This window comes from Corythoichthys intestinalis, chromosome 12 (genome assembly GCF_030265065.1).
Source record: "Corythoichthys intestinalis isolate RoL2023-P3 chromosome 12, ASM3026506v1, whole genome shotgun sequence".
Classification (NCBI taxonomy): Eukaryota; Metazoa; Chordata; class Actinopteri; order Syngnathiformes; family Syngnathidae; genus Corythoichthys; species Corythoichthys intestinalis.
Genome location: NC_080406.1, coordinates 2,877,584 through 2,895,896, shown reverse-complemented (window position 1 = coordinate 2,895,896; position 18,313 = coordinate 2,877,584). Strand labels below are relative to the sequence as shown.

At 40.9% G+C, this 18,313-nt stretch overlaps 1 protein-coding gene across 2 annotated transcripts in view; it reads right to left on the bottom strand.

Annotated features, from left to right (window-relative positions):
* Nucleotides 1–7,879: 7,879 nt before the first annotated feature.
* shox (shox homeobox) overlaps nt 7,880–18,313 on the bottom strand; it is a 29,416-nt gene continuing 18,982 nt past the window's right edge. For both annotated transcript variants that reach the window (XM_057853136.1, XM_057853137.1), the window contains exons 5-6: nt 8,472–8,684; nt 7,880–8,120 (exon numbers count right to left, since the gene is read on the bottom strand). In XM_057853136.1, the coding sequence (XP_057709119.1) occupies nt 8,031–8,120; nt 8,472–8,684 (303 nt within the window). In that variant the 3' untranslated portion in view covers nt 7,880–8,030. The remainder of the gene's footprint in view (nt 8,121–8,471; nt 8,685–18,313) is intronic.

Sequence of the window (18,313 nt, the reverse complement as noted above, 5' to 3'; positions counted from 1 at the left end):
TTCACAAACTGACTTGACACGACATGTCTTTACAACCTTGTGATTTGGCTCGACTTGACATGACCTTGAGACTCGACTCGACTTGCCTCGACATAACATTATAACTCGATTCGACATAACCTCGTGACTCAACTTGACTTGCCCATAATAGGAGAGACTCAGGACTTGTGACTCGACTCGACCTTTTGACTTGACATGACTCGTATTCACAACTTTTAACTTGACACGACGCGTCTTTACAACTTTGTGACACAGCTCGACTTGACATGACCTCGAGACTCGACTCGACATAACCTCATGACTCAATTCAACTTGACTCGACATAACCTTGTGGCTCAATTCGACTTGACTTGACATAACCTCAAGACTTGACTTGACTTCCCCACAACAGGTAAGACTCGCTACTTACTTGCGACTCGACTTCACTTGACACGACAATCTTTTGACTTGACGTGACTCATCTTTACAACCTTGTGACTCTGCTCGACTCGATGTAACCTCGTGACTCGACTTGACCCACACGACGCGCTTAACAACCTTGTGACTTGGCTCGACTTGACCTTGAGACTCGACCCGACTTGCCTCTTCATAACATTATAACTCGACTTGCCATAACCCCGTGACTCAACTTGATTTGCCCGTAACAGGTACGACTCGGGACTTACTTCTGACTCAACAGCCTTTTGAATTGACACGATTTGTATTCACAACCTTTGACCTGACACGACGCGTCTTTACAACCTTGTGACACGGCTTGACTTGACCTGGACACTCGACTTCACTCGACATAACCTAATGACTCAATTCGACTTGACTCGACATAACCTCGTGATTCGACTTGACATCCCCACAACGGGTAAGACTCAGGACTTACTTGTGACCCGACTTGACTCGACTCAATGATCTTTTGATTTGACACGACTCATCTTCTCAACCTTTGACTTGACACGATGCGTCTTTACAACCTTGAGACTCGACTCGACTTGCCTCGACATAACATTATACAGTAACTCGACATAACCTCGTGACTCAATTTGACTTGCCCACAACAGGTGAGACTCGAGACTTATGACTCGACTTGACTCTACCAGACAACCTTTTGAATTGGCACGACTCGTCTTTACAACTCTGTGACTCGACTCGACTTGACCACTACAGGTAAGACTCAGGAGTTAATTGTGACTCAGATCATTAAGACTCGTGCAATTCATCTGTAGATTTGCATACAAGAAACAGTCGACATGGATTGGACGTCTAGCTGAAGGAAGAGCTTCTCAAATCATTGACCACTTATTCATTCAAAGAAATGTAGTCGAAACAAATTCCTTGTCAAGTATTGTAACACTTGGGTACAAATACTTATAACTTTATTGATAGTTTACTTGTACAAGATGTACATTCATATTTTGTGTCTCAAAAAAGGGTTTTGGGGTGAAACAAACAAACAAACATGATTCATGTTTAAGCATGCCGGCAAATGAAATGATAAGTGTTGTACAACAAATTCCGCATTTAAAAATTCAACCATCCCTGAAAACTTCTGTAAACTTGGACACGCTACATTTAGTTTTTTAATTTCTTCACCACTATAGCCACGCCCCTAAATAGCCACACCCTCAAAAAAAAAAGAAAAGACAGAAAAATAAAAGAAAAAGCAACGTAAAAATGTACACTTGTAGTCCAACTCTTGGGCTCTTCATAGACTTCCGGACCAGAAAAAAATAAATAAATAAAACATGCGTGTTTTCATTTTTAAAATCGAGACAGTCGTAAATGCGGGTCGGACAGATAGTGGGCGGGGCATGTGAATCTGACAGCAGTTTGGGAAATCCTAAACATTGTTGGCAAATTAACAATGAATGTCACACACAACATGCAAAGTAAAGCTAATCGTTTTGTAAACAACCGCTTGGGCCAGACGTCAATTTTACGGAAAGTCGTCAATTTTCATAAATTTTGATTTTATGGCACCCTGTTATTCTCCAAAGCAATAAAAATGTACACGCCGCCACCAAAAACCGACGGCAAACAAAGTCCCGACTCCCAACAGTGCATTGAAAAAAACAACATAAAATCATCGCGTCTTTATCGACTAACTGCTAGCTGTTTAAGTTCTTATTTTTTTCTGCTATTTACAGTATTGCACTTAAACTGCACACCATTGCATTTCAGTTTGACTGATGCCTTCATTTTTTCAGAAATACAAATACAGTGCTTAACAAATGTATTTGACCAACTGCTAAAGACAGATTAGCATCTGTGATAACGCGGATAGGCTGGACTGGGAGAATAGCTGTGCAAGCTAGCATGCGATGCTAGTATGACAACTGGTATGATTTTGTCACATTCTGCTGCTGGTCAGATTGTTTTGTTACAGAGCTGTGGGATGACGTCGTACCTGCATCCAATTCTAGCTCATAAACCGATCCTAGACGGCTTGCCAAGATATTGACTTGCTGCCATTTGACAGTTTGTACATCCCTTCGTTGCATCATTGCCTTGTTTTTTTTCGTTTGTCTGCCTCCTACCGCGGTTTTCCCTCGGGTTTGTTGATTTTAGGGCATTTCTGGGCAACTTCATGTTTATTGGTCACTTCCTGTTTAGTTTGAGGCATTTAGAGGTTACTTCCTATTGGTTTTGGGTCACTTCTATGTAATTTTGGGGTACATACAGGTCACTCTCTGTACATTTGGCACCATTTCCTGTTGATTTGAGGGCATTTCTAGGCCACTTCTTGTTCAATGGTCACTTCCTGTTTAGTTTGAGGCATTTACAGGTTACCTCCTATTTATTTTGGGTCACATCTATGTAATTTTGGGGATATGCAGGTCACTTTCTGTACATTTTGAATCGTTTCTTGTTGATTTCAGGGCATTTTTTGGCAACTTGCTGTTCACTGGTCACTTTCTGTCTATTTTGTAGCATTTATAGGTTACTTCCTGTTGATTTTGTGCACTTTCTGCACATTTTAAATCGTTTCCTGTTATTTAAGGACATTCCTTGGCAACTTTTTGTTCATTGGTCACGCCCTGCTTATTTTGAGACATTTATAGGTTACTTCCTGTTGATTTCGGGTCATTTGCTGTAGATTTTGGATTGTTTTACTGTTGATTTTAGGGAATTTTTGGGAATCTTCCTGTTCATTGGTCACTTCCTGTTTAGTTTGGGGCATTTACCGGTTACTTCATATTGATTTTGGGTCACTTCCATGTAATTTTGGAGTACTTACAGGTACATTTCTGTATGTTTTGCATCATTTCCTGTTGATTTTAGGGCATTTATGGGCCACATCCTGTTCGTCGGTCACTCCCTGTACATTATGGAGCATTTCCAGGTTGATTTGTGTTGATTTTGTACATTTTCTGTACATTTTGTATGGTTTCCTGTCTATTTTGGGGCATTTCTGGGCGGCTTCTTGTTCATTGGTCACTTCCTGTTTGTTTTGAGGCATTATAGGTTACTTCCTGTTAATTTTGGGTCACTTCCTGTACATTTTGGGTTATTTCCTGTTGATTTTAGGGCATTTCTTGGCAACTTCCTGTTCATTTTGAGGCAACCACGGGTAACTTGCTGTTGATTTTAGGTCACTTCATGTAGATTTTGGATCGTTTTGTCTTGATTTTAAGGCATTTCTAGGCAACTTCCTGCTCACTGGTCACTTCCTGTTTAGTTTGAGGCATTTACAGGTTACCTCCTATTGATTTTGGGTCACTTCCATGTAATTTTAGGGTACTTATAGGTCACTTTCTGTACATTTTGGCTCATTTCCTGTTGTTTTTAGGGCATTTCTGTGCAACTTCCTGTAGATTTTGGCTCATTTCCTGTTGATTTTAGAGCATTTCTGGGCAACTTCCTGTTCATTGGTCACTTCCTGTTTATTTTGTGGCATTTACAGATTACTTCCTGTTGATTTTGGGTCACTTTCTGTCCATTTTGGATCATTTTGTCTTGATTTTAGGGCATTTCAGGGAAACTTAATGTTCATGGGTCAATTCCTGTTTATTTTGAGGCATTTATAAGTTATTTCCTGTTGGTTTGGAGTCACTTCCTGTACATTTTGGACAAGTTCCTGTTTATTTAGGGCATTTCTGGGCAACTTCCTGTTCATTGGGCACTTCCTGTTTATAATGAGGCATTTACTGGTTACTTCTTGTTGATTTGGGTCACTTTCTGTCCATTTTTGATCATTTTGTCTTGATTTTAGGGCATTTCAGGGATACGTAATGTTCATTGGTCAATTCCTGTTTATTTTGAAGCATTTACAGGTTACTTTCTGTTGGTTTGGAGTCACTTCCTGTGCATTTTGGATCATTTTGTGTTGATTTTAGGGCATTTCTGGACCACTTCCTCTTTTTTGGTACTTCATATTGATTTTGGGTCACTTCCATGTAATTTTGGGGTACTTACAGGTACATTTCTGTATGTTTTGCATCATTTCCTGTTGATTTTAGGGCATTTATGGGCCACATCCTGTTCGTCGGTCACTCCCTGTACATTATGGAGCATTTCCAGGTTGATTTGTGTTGATTTTGTACATTTTCTGTACATTTTGTATGGTTTCCTGTTGATTTTGGGGCATTTCTGGGCGGCTTCTTGTTCATTGGTCACTTCCTGTTTGTTTTGAGGCATTGTAGGTTACTTCCTGTTAATTTTGGGTCACTTCCTGTACATTTTGGGTTATTTCCTGTTGATTTTAGGGCATTTCTTGGCAACTTCCTGTTCATTTTGAGGCAACCACAGGTAACTTGCTGTTGATTTTAGGTCACTTCATGTAGATTTTGGATCGTTTTGTCTTGATTTTAAGGCATTTCTAGGCAACTTCCTGCTCACTGGTCACTTCCTGTTTAGTTTGAGGCATTTACAGGTTACCTCCTATTGATTTTCCATGTAATTTTAGGGTACTTATAGGTCACTTTCTGTACATTTTGGCTCAGTTCCTGTTGTTTTTAGGGCATTTCTGTGCAACTTCCTGTAGATTTTGGCTCATTTCCTGTTGATTTTAGAGCATTTCTGGGCAACTTCCTGTTGATTTTGGGTCACTTTCTGTCCATTTTGGATCATTTTGTCTTGATTTTAGGGCATTTCAGGGAAACTTAATGTTCATGGGTCAATTCCTGTTTATTTTGAGGCATTTATAAGTTATTTCCTGTTGGTTTGGAGTCACTTCCTGTACATTTTGGACAAGTTCCTGTTTATTTAGGGCATTTCTGAGCAACTTCCTGTTCATTGGGCACTTCCTGTTTATTTTGAGGCATTTACTGGTTACTTCCTGTTGATTTTGGGTCACTTTCTGTCCATTTTTATCATTTTGTCTTGATTTTAGGGCATTTCAGGGATACGTAATGTTCATTGGTCAATTCCTGTTTATTTTGAAGCATTTACAGGTTACTTTCTGTTGGTTTGGGGTCACTTCCTGTGCATTTTGGATCATTTTGTGTTGATTTTAGGGCATTTCTGGACCACTTCCTCTTTTTTGGTACTTCATATTGATTTTGGGTCACCTCCATGTAATTTTGGGGTACTTACAGGTACATTTCTGTATGTTTTGCATCATTTCCTGTTGATTTTAGGGCATTTATGGGCCACATCCTGTTCATCGGTCACTCCCTGTACATTCTGGAGCATTTCCAGGTTGATTTGTGTTGATTTTGTACATTTTCTGTACATTTTGTATGGTTTCCTGTTGATTTTAGGGCATTTCTGGGCCACTTCTTGTTAATTGGTCACTTCCTGTTTATTTAGAGGCATTATAGGTTACTTCCTGTTGATTTTGGGTCACTTCCTGTACATTTTGGATTGTTTCCTGTTGATTTTACGGCATTTCTTAGCAACTTCCTGTTCATTTTGAGGCACTTCCTGTTTGTTTTGTAGCATTTATAGGTTACTTCCTGTTGATTTTGTGCACTTTCTGTACATTTTAAATCGTTTCCTGTTTATTTAGGGCATTTCTGAGCAACTTCCTGTTCATTGGTCACTTCCTGTTTATTTTGAGGCATTTACAGGTTACTTCCTGTTTATTTTGGGTGACTTCCTGTACATTTTGGACAATTTCCTGTTTATTTAGGGCATTTCTGGGCAACTTCCTGTTCATTGGTAACTTCCTGTTTATTTTGAGGCATTTACTGGTTATTTCCTGTTGTTTTTGGGTCACTTTCTGTCCATTTTGGATCATTTTGTCTTGATTTTAGGGCATTTCATGGAAACTTAATGTTCATAGGTCACTTCCTGTTTATTATGAAGCATTTACAGGTTACTTTCTGTTGGTTTGGAGTCACTTCCTGTGTATTTTGGATCATTTCGTGTTGATTTTAGGGCATTTCTGGACCACTTCCTCTTTTTTGGTAACTTCCTGTTTACTTTGAGGCATTTACAGGTTACTTTCTCTTGATTTTGGGTCACTTTCTGTCCATTTTGGATCATATTGTCTTGATTTTAGGGCATTTCAGGGAAACTTAATGTTCATAGGTCACTTCCTGTTTATTTTGAAGCATTTACAGGTTACTTTCTGTTGGTTTGGAGTCACTTGCTGTGCATTTTGGATCGTATCCTCTTGATTTTAGGGCTTTTCTGGGTAGCCTCTTGTTCTTTGGTCACTTCCTGTTTGTTTGGAGGCGTTTACAGGTTACCTCCTATTGATTGTTGGTCCCTTATACGTAATTTTGGGGTACTTATAGCTCACTTTCTGTCCATTTTGGATCATTTCCTTTTGATATTAAGGGCAATTCCGGGTCACATTCTATTCAGTAACCCAAAATCAACAGGAAGTGACCTTGAAAAGCCTCAAAATCAACAGGAATTGACTGAAAAGCAACAGGAAATGACCTGAAATGCCCCAAAATAACCTCGTTAACGTTCAGTTGGAGATGGCAGCGAATCAATGAACTGAGGCGTGAGTATCAAGAGAGTATCGTAGAATGATTTCCTGACCCGTGTATCGATAATACTTGTATCGCCATATCACGAGATCATTGTTATCGTGAGCAAGGCCGGCCCAGCCTATACGCAAACTATGCAGCTGCTTAAGGCCCCTGACCAATAAGAGCCCCCAATCTGGCAACCTTTTTTTATACGTTGTTAATAGAGCATTGTGAATAATGTGTCGTGCATTTCCGTCTATTGGTGCAAACATAAATTTTCTTGTCATTACAATCTGGCAACCTGGGGAGTGACGTTGAACCTGGTTTGCAAAGATTGGTGCTCAAACTTGCTTGGAAAATAGATGCACGAATATGTCGAAGAGAATTTATCCTTCTGGAGCAGGGAAACGAAAAATCTGATTAATATACAAAATATGGACGTATGGGTTGGATTGCATGTATGGGTTTCAGAGTACACTGTGATGAAAAATATGGGCCCCTTGGTATTATTTTGCTTAGCGCCCCCAAATGGCCTGGGCCGGCCCTGATCGTGAGACTCGAAAATCGCATCATATCGTGACCCCCACATTTGACACCCCTGGTCTAATATATTTGCTAGGCACTGTACATCGCGTTTATACCCTTCATCTTTTTTTTTTTTTTTTTTTTTTTTTTTTTTTTTTTGTGGATCACATGACACCCATCAAATTCCCCTCAACGCCACCCCTGTACTTTTTTTTTTATTTAATAAAGTAGTATCTTGCTTGTAGTGCCATTTGTAAACACCCACGACACACGAGACCTGAAGTGCAAAGGCGATCTTCACTTCTTCACCCGGGATTGAAAGAAAACAAAAAGTCTGAGAAGGGAGCAGGAGGAAGTCCGGGAAAAACAAACAAACCGACAGAACAACAAATGTGGAAGTTGTTGCTTTTGTTATATCACAAGTCCATAAGAAGTCGGGGCCCTTTAGGGGATGGGGGGGAAGTGGGGCTTTGCGGGAAGGCCTCCATGCACGGACACAGTGGTTGCAAATACACGTGTTAAAGCCAGAGAGGAGGTCAGGACTGGTGGGGTGCGCCCCCTGTGCCGCCCCCGCCAACCCAACGGTCCTCAACTGTCGCCTGCCAGCCACTCTAATTGGCACTAAAGTCCTCAGTGTGTGCCGGGCCCTCAGACAGACATCCACATGTGTTTGTACGGTCCCTGGGATGTGATCTGTGCCTGGAGTGGACTGAGCCACTGGCCCCGCAGAAGTCCTGCCTGTTGGGCGAAAAGTAAAAGGTGACTTCATTGGTATTTCATTACCGCTTCACTGGAAAAGTGGTTTGTTTTGGCAGCTGGTCTTTTGTGATAATTATTTGGCTCCCCCTCCTCCCTTTTTTTTGTCCTCCGACTGTTTCTCCCCTCCCCAGAAAACATACGCCGACACGCCCCCTTTTCTCACTCAGTGTTTGTGTTTAGTTTTAGCTTTGAGTGTCACGGCCCCTGTTCACAGGCTCAGTCTTGTGTGAGAGGCCATTACGGGCCATCGGCGGGGGGGGGGGGGGGTTAAAGGTGGGGAGGGGCGCCCCGCTGGGGTCAGAGTCCCAGAGCCTCGGCGTGTTTCCTTGCCTTGAGTCGCAGGTCGGCGATGCTGGAGTTCTTGCTGTTGCTTTTGGCGGCCGCGGCGACCGCCGCCGCCGCCGAGGCCGAGTCGGCCAGCGAGGCGATCGGTAGTCCGAAGGGAGGGGGCGGAAACATCAGGTAGGGGGCGTGGGCGGCCAGGTGCGGGTGCAGGTGGGGATGGGAGTGGGCCACGCCGTCCAACTGGAGCTGCGCTTGAACCTGCGACACGAACAGACAAAAAGTCAATCAGGTCTTGCCTTAATTCATACTAGAGCTGTCCCGACTAGTCGACGTCATCGATGACGTCAAACATACCGTCGACGGGTAATGACGGGTTAAAAAGAATAATAATAATAAATTACATGCGGACAGGAGCGCCAGGGATTTTGGGCCCTATGAAAAGATATCACTTTGGGCCCCACCACCACTGCCGGGAGCAGGGGTCGTGTTAACCGAATATTTTCCGTCGTTGACCGGTTTTTTAAAATGGTGACGGAAAAAACTGAAGTCCATCTGTCATTTTGACAGGTTGCAATTCACGCCCCAGACCACAGGGTGGCGAGTGAGCATATTAATTAGCTATTGTCTGTCTTGATGCATGACGTCGTTGGCCTTACTCGGAAAAATGTCAAAGCAACTGAGCGTCCGAAGTTTATTCAAAAAGGCCCAAAACGACGATGGTGTTGATTTAAGAGGTGAAAAAAGAGGGACTGCACAAGCGGGCACGCAATTCAAGTCCATGCGCACCAGGAGGAAGGTGTGAGACTGCGTTCAGGCTACAGCAGGTGAACTGTTAATTTCATTGTTCCATATGTAGCCTACCTACTAGGGCCACAGTCAGCTGTTTATGTCACTGTGGAGAAAAAGTTACATATTCATCTGCTTGATGTGTGATGGCACGGTGTGGATTCTCTGTTAAGCTTGTTCGGACAGAATATTAATTAAAAATGAATGAAAACTAAATACTATTGAATATGTCATTATTATCATTTAAAAATTTTAAGTGACGGGTAAAAATAGATTATGACCGGATTTTTATGACCCTGTCAGTCAAAATGACGGACAACGAAAAAGTCTAGCGCAATCTCTGGCCGGGACACACACACACACTTCACTATCAACTACTTAATTTCCTGCATTCTGGTAAATCTTTACACACTAATTTGTGCATTTTCTGCATTAATTTAAGATGAAAATATATTTATGTAAACATACAGCGTATAGAGCAATAATGAATAGACTGATATCAACTATAAGAAATTTACTGAAGGCCATCTTTTACAATCTAAATTAAAGTTGCACCGATACTGATACCAGTGCGCTGATCCGGCCCGAATTGGTGTTATCGGTATCGACGAGTACCATCATTTAGGGCGCCGATACCATCTACTGGCATCATTTGAACGCAATTGTACTGTCCTCCCCAAATGAGCTCAATTCCCAAATCCCGATGCATGACATCCGTATAATTTTGTTTCGTCTTTTCCAATACGTGTGTTCAGATCTCACATCTCCGCAAATCCGCGATGATACGCTGTTCATACACATACAGCATTCACAATTCAGTAGCATTTGGGATCAGAAATGTTAAAACCGTGGGACACTAAGCAAACTCACGGTTTCATGATGAACAATGAGTGGCAAATTAAGAGCACCGTACTTCAAACTCGTCAGAAGTGACTTCTGTGGCGTTTGTTAAAGGGTATGTAGTGCCCTGGGAAAATTTTAATATTCCATCATTTATCCATAAACGCATGCCTTTTGTATTCATATCATGCCACTTCGTGTAATTACACACAAGAAAATGAGAGAAATTTGGCTCGATTGTCAAGCTAAAACGACCGGCGCCCGAGATCTGGCAGATTGTGTGCGTGACGTCACGACAAGTGAAGAGAGTCCCACCGGCCACTAGGGGGGCAGCGCCTGTCTGCATCAATAGAATTCCTTCTAGTGAGGGGAGAATTAGGGGTGTTTTGAGCTGTTTATGCTGATGCATTGTGTTCGTCCTGCACATATTCCAGGTTCCCTCATGAAGAAACACCCCTCGTTGTCAATAAAAGAGAATTCAGAATTGTTTCTTCAACAAGAAAAAGGCTCAGTGCTTTCATACTGAATGGCGGCGATGATGGCAGACAATTTCCTTTCTAGTTTCAGCGACGAATCCGACGTAACGAATGTTCATCTAATGGTGACGAGGAGACTTACGAAGCTTTAATCGGTGTTTTAGGTTACCAATTTGAGCCCAAACGAACGCCAATGCAGCGTAATGAAACGGTCATTGAGGGGAGCAATGACACTGATGAAACATCGGCAGCAGATTGTGTGGGAAACACCAATGATTTGTTTTGCATTTCTTTTTGTGAAGCTGATACACCGTGACTGCATAATAAAGGAATGCATAGAATAATTAGCATTTATTGCGCTATCATAGCGTTTCGCTCTGCCAACAGACACAAATATGAATGGGATCAGAGGATTTGTTCTATATATTTTACGAACGATAATGTATACATGTGTCCAGTCCTGTATCCAATGCCTAACATTTTTTTTATTATAAGAGTACTCACTCTGGCCATTTCGAGCTTGGCTGCTCCCCTCCTTTGCTTAGCCTTAGCCTCCTTTGCTAGTCATCATCCTCTTTCTTGATATCTCGGGACATTTAGGTTGCTGCGCGTGTATGGTCGGCACCGCATCTCCTTTGAGCAGCAATCTTTTAGCAAAATCCGATTTCACTTGTCCATAGTTCGAGAAGCTTTCAGGTGCAAAATGCGCCCCACAGAAAAGCGTGCCGGAGGCTGTGTCTAAAAAATTAGCCCTCTTTGCACGGATGAACTTTACCCATCGTCTGCGTAGTCCAGCTTTTTTTTTCCGCGTTCGGGAACTCATGGATACTATATTCCGATAAATAGCTATTTGTACACCACATAGCACAGCAGTTTTGAACCATTTTTGAGATGTTTTCGTCAAACAAACCCCAACGCTACTCTCTCGTCGTTAAAAAACAATGGCACCTGGCTCCGCCTCGACTGTCAATCACTTGTCGTGACGTCGCCGCCCCATTCGGCTGTTTCCGGAACACTTTCGGGAATGTTCGTCATTTTTGATCTATTTTCGATAATTGCTCATTAATGTGATTGTTTTTTTTTGTTAACTTTATCAATATTTGTTATCGTGGCACATAACGGTTCTATTGATGTCTCACACCCCCTTTGCCGCTACATCCCCTTTAACTTTCTTTCTTATTTCCCAGAAAACACTCTTGTGCACACACGAGATATCATCAAATAGCAACCTAGATGTGCTATGTTAGATCCCATGCCATTAGCTGCGTGAGCCCAGAGTGACGCGTAGTCCATATACTACATTGATGAATCAAAAACCGCCATGACTGAATGGAAGTTAAACTGGCTAAATCAATCCATACCAGTGACTATAGATAATGTTTCAAAAACTGTTAATTCAGGACATGACACAGATGGATTCGGACCACAAATAGGATGTTTTTCTCGTGTGGTAAACATACCTGCTAAGAGAGTAATAGCAATCAACAGTGTGCCCCACCTTGCTTTACAAACAGTAAAGATTGTTCTCAGCACTTTCATACTAAATTTCTTCAGATCAGTAAGAAGTATGCACATAAATTTGATATCCCGATTTTTGAAAACATTTCTGCAGTACCGCTCACTCCGAGTCATTGACTGGTGTAAAATATGCGCTCCGCTGCTCCCGGGCAAACCAAACCATTTAATGAAAATTCGGGTGTTGGGGGGGGGGGGGGGGGGTGGCTGGCAATACTTATGCTCTCTGGGTATTTGCTTTTTGCCAAAAACAAAACAAAAAAAAGAAACTCTTTGTTTTATTCTTATTAAAATTATAATGATTAAAATTTAAATTAGCAAACGATTACCTAATGTTCTAATTTTCTTTGTGGGCCCCATCAGGGCATGGACCCTTAGAATCAATCTCTTTTCACCCCTATATGGCGCCCATGCATGCGGATAAAGTTTAGAATGGCGGGCGCTCGCGATACAAGCGGTTGTTACTGGCACCCCCAAGGGGGCCGCTGTTATTTCAATGTGACCGGCGTTGTCAGTTTGAGCAAAGAGGAAGAAAGTGGGCGAGCGAGAGAGAGGGAGCGAGATCGGTGAGTTGGGAAAGTGCGTGAGTACCGCGGAGTTCAGTGGCTGCATCCCACACGTTTTTGTTTTGGTCAATAAAAGTATCCATAAAGAGCCATCAGATGCCTCTCGGTGTTTTTATGCACACCGCCTTCCTGAGGAGGAAATCTGACGAACCTGGACTAACCGACGACAGCGAGCCAAGTGAATCGCCGGTTCACTCCTCGCTATGGCGAGGAGTTGAAAACACTGCCAATTCCCAAAAAGGCCAGAATTGGTAACACGTGAAAGTGGCATAAAGCCAAAAAAAGCGGACCAGAATAGCCAGAGCCTGGAATTATTTTAAGGAAAATATGGAGGTTGCCACTTTGTGTACTCTTTGCTAAGCTGAGCTCGCATACTACGGTAGCACGTCGGCTACGAACGAACACTTGAAGCGCCATCACCCAAGTGTAATTTTCGAAGACAACAAGAAGCAACTAGCTTGCGGGATTGTAAATCCATACAACTTTCGAACAATTTTTTTTAATGGAAGTTGCCTTTATGTGCGTCGTATAAACGTGCATTTTTATTTAATAAAATTATCAATACATATATAGTATATAATTTTTTTTTCAAATTATCATTAAATTTATTAGGATCATGGAAGCTCCCACTTGGGGAAAGTATATACACATATCCTGTATATACATAATAAAAATATATATGGAAACAGCACTGGCCTGCTTATTGTAATCCATGACTGCAGTAATGTTAGTTACTTAATATTATAAAGTATTACATATAGTAGTATACTATAAAATTAATACTATATATTTAATTTTTGTTACTGTGGGTATGTGTGCCTTTCATTCAAAATAATTGTGGTAATATTTCAGTGTGCCCTCTACTTTATATATTTTCAGGCTAAAACAAACAAAAGTTGAACAGTTTTTCCCATCCCCTAAAAATACGGAATGCACACCAGAAAAAGCATCTGAACTCACACAAGTTATTCTGAAAATGGTTGTCCGGGACATTGCAATTGATTTTAACATTTAGAAACAATATAGACAATGACATACCAGAAAAAGAGTAAGAAATGTTTTGACTCCTGTTAAAGAGGTGAAGTCACAGTGTTTCCGTTTAAATTTTTTTACACTAGTTAATACCAGCAGCATTTGACCTCATTGTTTGTGATTTATTATTGGTATTTCTGTTATTTATTTATACGTTAATAAAGAATTTAGGTGTTCCAAAATGTTTTTTGTGAATTATTAAGCTTGAACAAAAATTTCATTATAAAAGTAGTAAAAAAAATACATAAATAAAAAAAATTATTAGATTAGTCGACTAATCGTAAAAATAGTCAGCTGACTAATCGGGAGGAAATTAGTCGTTTGGGACAGCCCTAATTCATACTACTTCAAATTAGAGATCACATGAGGCCGATCGCGCCATCGGGGAGTCAGAAGTACGTGCGCTATTCTCGAACCTGAACGCACCCCAAGTCTTGGATGACAAATCAACAGAGCAGAGAGTCGACTCGACACGGCTGGTATTTTCTTCAATTTATTCAGAGTAAGTAACGCACCGCTTTTGACCGTCAGTAACGGTAACGGCGTTGTAACGGCGGAAAAAGTAATTAGTTAGTTTATCCCTTTACTGAACAAATAACGCCGTTACGTAACGGTGTTATTTATAACACTGCACATGACACAAAATTGACATCTGTCATAAGCATTCAGTAATGCCCATGATAGTGTCATATCATAATTATAATGTTCTTATGACAGTTATGACAGATGCCGCTGTCAAATAAAGTGTTACCTATTAACCCAAATAAATCAACAAATAAACCACACTGGACTACAAGCCGCAGGATTAAAAATGAGGGAAAAAAGTAGCGGTTTATAGTCCGAAAATTAGGGGCTCCCTCCCCTGCCCGCGATGAGGCCGGCGTCTGATTGGTCGTGTGTGATGTCAGAAGACGCTGCCGCTTGCTCAACCCCTCCCGCGCAGCTAACAAGCCCCAACTTCATAGAACGAATCAGTGCAGAAGGTGATTAGTTCGGTCTCATTCACCCAAACAATTCGGTCAAAAAGAACGAATCGTTCACAACCGATACAACACTATTCCGTATATATTTCCCTGCACTTGCTCTATAAAAGTAACATTTACTGACCACCGCAATGTTTTTTATTCATTTCTTGTAGTGTTTCTGAATGTTAAAGAGTTGTAGTACAAGAAAAATATTTTATTATTACTAAGAGAAAAAAGTCGAACTATTACTACAAGAAATTAAGTCCTTTTTTCGTTGGGCTAGTGTTACTTTATGTTGCGCTTGGCCTCCGTTAAAATCCACAACTTTGAAAGCATCTCGTGCGTAGCGGTTTACCTTATGTAATAATCATAGGCGGATCTACTATTCAGGTGAAGTAGACAATCACCTTAGGCCCCCAACCAGTAGGGGGCCCCCAGCCAGCTGCCCTTGCCCTAACGAGCAACGGTTTGGGCCATGAAGGGAATAGGTACCGTTCTCGCACACACCATATAATTGTTTGCATTCGTCTAACACATTCATCTAACTATAGTTTAGGCAGACTTCACTCCATGCCCTTGACACAGTAAAGTGAATCACCTTATCGGAGCTCATGAGGGGCAAATGAAAAAATGGTACTGTTTCTCGTAGGCACCGTCTAACTGTTTGCATTAGTCGAACACACGTAATATAATTAATCAGGGAAAAGTATCATTTCTCATACTTACTGTAGGACTGCACTACTCTAACACACCTAATATAAAATAAATAGCACACCATAGTTTAAAGAAGCAGAATAGATACACAACGCCATCTTATCACAGAAGCCCAACGTGTGCGTCACGAGCAAGGTTGACGTAGCAACTCTGGGAATCAGTTCTTCCGACAACGAACAAGGACAAAGACGCTTTGTCCTAAAACAAGTAGCGCCAGCCTGGATAACAAAGTCGATAGCGGGCGCTTGGGACGTCAAGACCAGCGTCGGTCGCTGTAGCAACAACGTCCCATCCGCGCACGAACCTAAACCGCCCAAATCCGGCCACAGAGGGAAGTTCCCAAATGCAATGCCCGGACACACCTTCGGCCCGGCCTACTCCACCACGGACTTAAAAAACACTGGACATAAGACAGATTTGCTGCTTGGAAACGTTTTCTATGTAGCCTTGTTTTGGATCAAGAATAGTCCCTCCGTTGTCTGTTTTTGCCTTGTTTTTGGACCATTGTCGACGAATAAATTGTCAACCTGCTTTCGGTGAGTCTTCTTCAAACTTTTGGAACATGGAATCAGTACAAAGGGTTAACATAGGAACACTCGGAGTTTTGCTTCCTCCCGGTTTGGCTCGCGGGGGTGGTAAACAGCGGAGCACCATTTTTGTTCGGCTGCCGCCGTTTCCGTGCAGCTTTAGCCGGGGGGAGTAAATTCCAACAGCCACCAGAGCCAGCAGCACACCCAGCTATTCGTCATGTATAATTATGTCAGCATATCAAACAAACAAATAACAAAACAAAAAAGAAAGCCATTTGAATGCTGCATTTATATTATCCACACACGCACTACAATGGACTGTTCCACGACGACGGACTGAGTATCAGTCGCTTAGCTTCATTTAGCGCCGTTTAGCATAGCTTAGCTCCGCTTAGCTGTTCGTTAGCTTCACTTAGCTCTCCCGCGGTTTTCACACCACTAAGCTCGGTATTTTTACAGCTCACTTGCTACTTTGCACGTCGGCTATCGTTTAATTCGAACACATGAGCGAACGTGCTCTCCATGAGAGCCAAAGTGCAGTGAGGGAGAAGTTGAGAACAGGCCTCTAATGCCTCTTTTATCTTTCTTCTTCTTCTTCACACCGAACATAAAATACACGACAGCACACCCTGTGGCAGGGCCGGCCCAGGCCATTTGGGGGCCCTAAGCAAAATAATGCCAAGGGGCCCATATTTTTGGCCCACCATTTCGTCACAGTGTACTGTGAAACCCATACATGCAATCCAACCCATACCTCCATATTTTGTATATTAATTAGGGCTGTCAAACGATTAAAATTTTTAATCGAGTTAATTACAGCTTAAAAATTAATTAATCGTAATGAATAACAATCACAATTCAAACCATCTATAAAATATGCCATATTTTTCTGTAAATTATATATATATTCTGTAAAATAAATTGTTGGAATGGAAAGATAAGACACAAGATGGATATATACATTCAACATACGGTACATAAGGACTGTATTTGTGTATTATAACAATAAATCAACAAGATGGCATTAACATTATTAACATTCTGTTAAAGTGATCCATGGATAGAAAGACTTGTAGTTCTTAAAAGATAAATGTTAGTACAAGTTATAGAAGTTTTGTATTAAAACCCCTCTTAATGTTTTCGTTTTAATAAAATTTCTAAAATTTTCAATCAAAAAATAAACTAGTATCCCGCCATTGTTGATGTCAATGATTACTTACACAATGCTCATGGGTGCTGAAGCCCATAAAATCAGTCGAACCCAAGCGCCAGCAGAGGGTGGCAAAACTCCATAAAAGACAATTAACAAGTGGGCATTTCACTCTACTGACATTTAAATCTGTCTGAGCGGGACATGTACATTAATTGCGTCAAATATTTTAACGTGATGAATTTAAAAAATTAATTACTGCCCGTTAACGCGATAATATTTGACAGCCCTAATATTAATCAGATTTTGTTGCACTGTATACTTCAAACTTCTCACCCCAAATGATTGTCAGTACTTACAGTAGATAGCGCCTAACTTTTTTCTAAAAGAGGAAAATATATATATATTTTTTTTTTTTTTTTAAGCTTGAAATTAAGTATCAAAACTCACAAAAGTCAACTAAAGCAAACTGTAGTAAATAAAATAGAATTTAATTAAACAATTGCCAGATTGGGGGCCCCCTAGTGGTCAGGGGCCTTAAGCAGCTGCATAGTCTGCGTATAGGCTGGGCCGGCCCTGCCCTGTGGTGAAACAATGTAGTACAGTTCCAATCAGACATACAATAACACCCAACAGCTGGTTAACAGCAAAAGCACGTCATGTTCGTCATATAAATAATGATTTCTGGAGTTAATCCCACATATTTCAGAATAAATATTATAATATGTTGAGTAAATACTACATAATACAGATTATACATTAAGAATAGCTTTGAAATGACACCCTTCATGACAAATATTATTGACAATGAATAATTATTATAATTATTATACTACTATTATATATAGTAGTATAATAAAATAATATTGCTAGAATTTTTTTAAAGAATTGTTTTGAATAATGTTGGAAAGGCAAAGTCAGTGATCTGAATCTGTTTACTTTCCATTCTTTCCACTAGTAAATGCTTTCAGCATTTATCCTCATTGTTTGTGATTAATTATTGTTATTTACATGATTATTTGTACTTTAAAAAAGAATTTAAGTGTTCCAAAACAGTTTTGTGAATTAATAAGCGTCAACAAAAATTTCATTGCTAAATTAGTAAAAAAAAGAAAATTATTAGATCAGTCGATTAATCGTAAAACTAGTCGGCTGACTAATCAGGAGAAAATTTGTCGTGTAGGACAGACCTAGTGTACCAGAACATATTTCCTCCACACCCTTCTCACCTTTTTAACCCCTGACCCATGAAGAGGGCCCCTGGATTTGTTCGCCTTCGGCCCCAAAATTGCCAAGTCCGCCACTGGTAATAC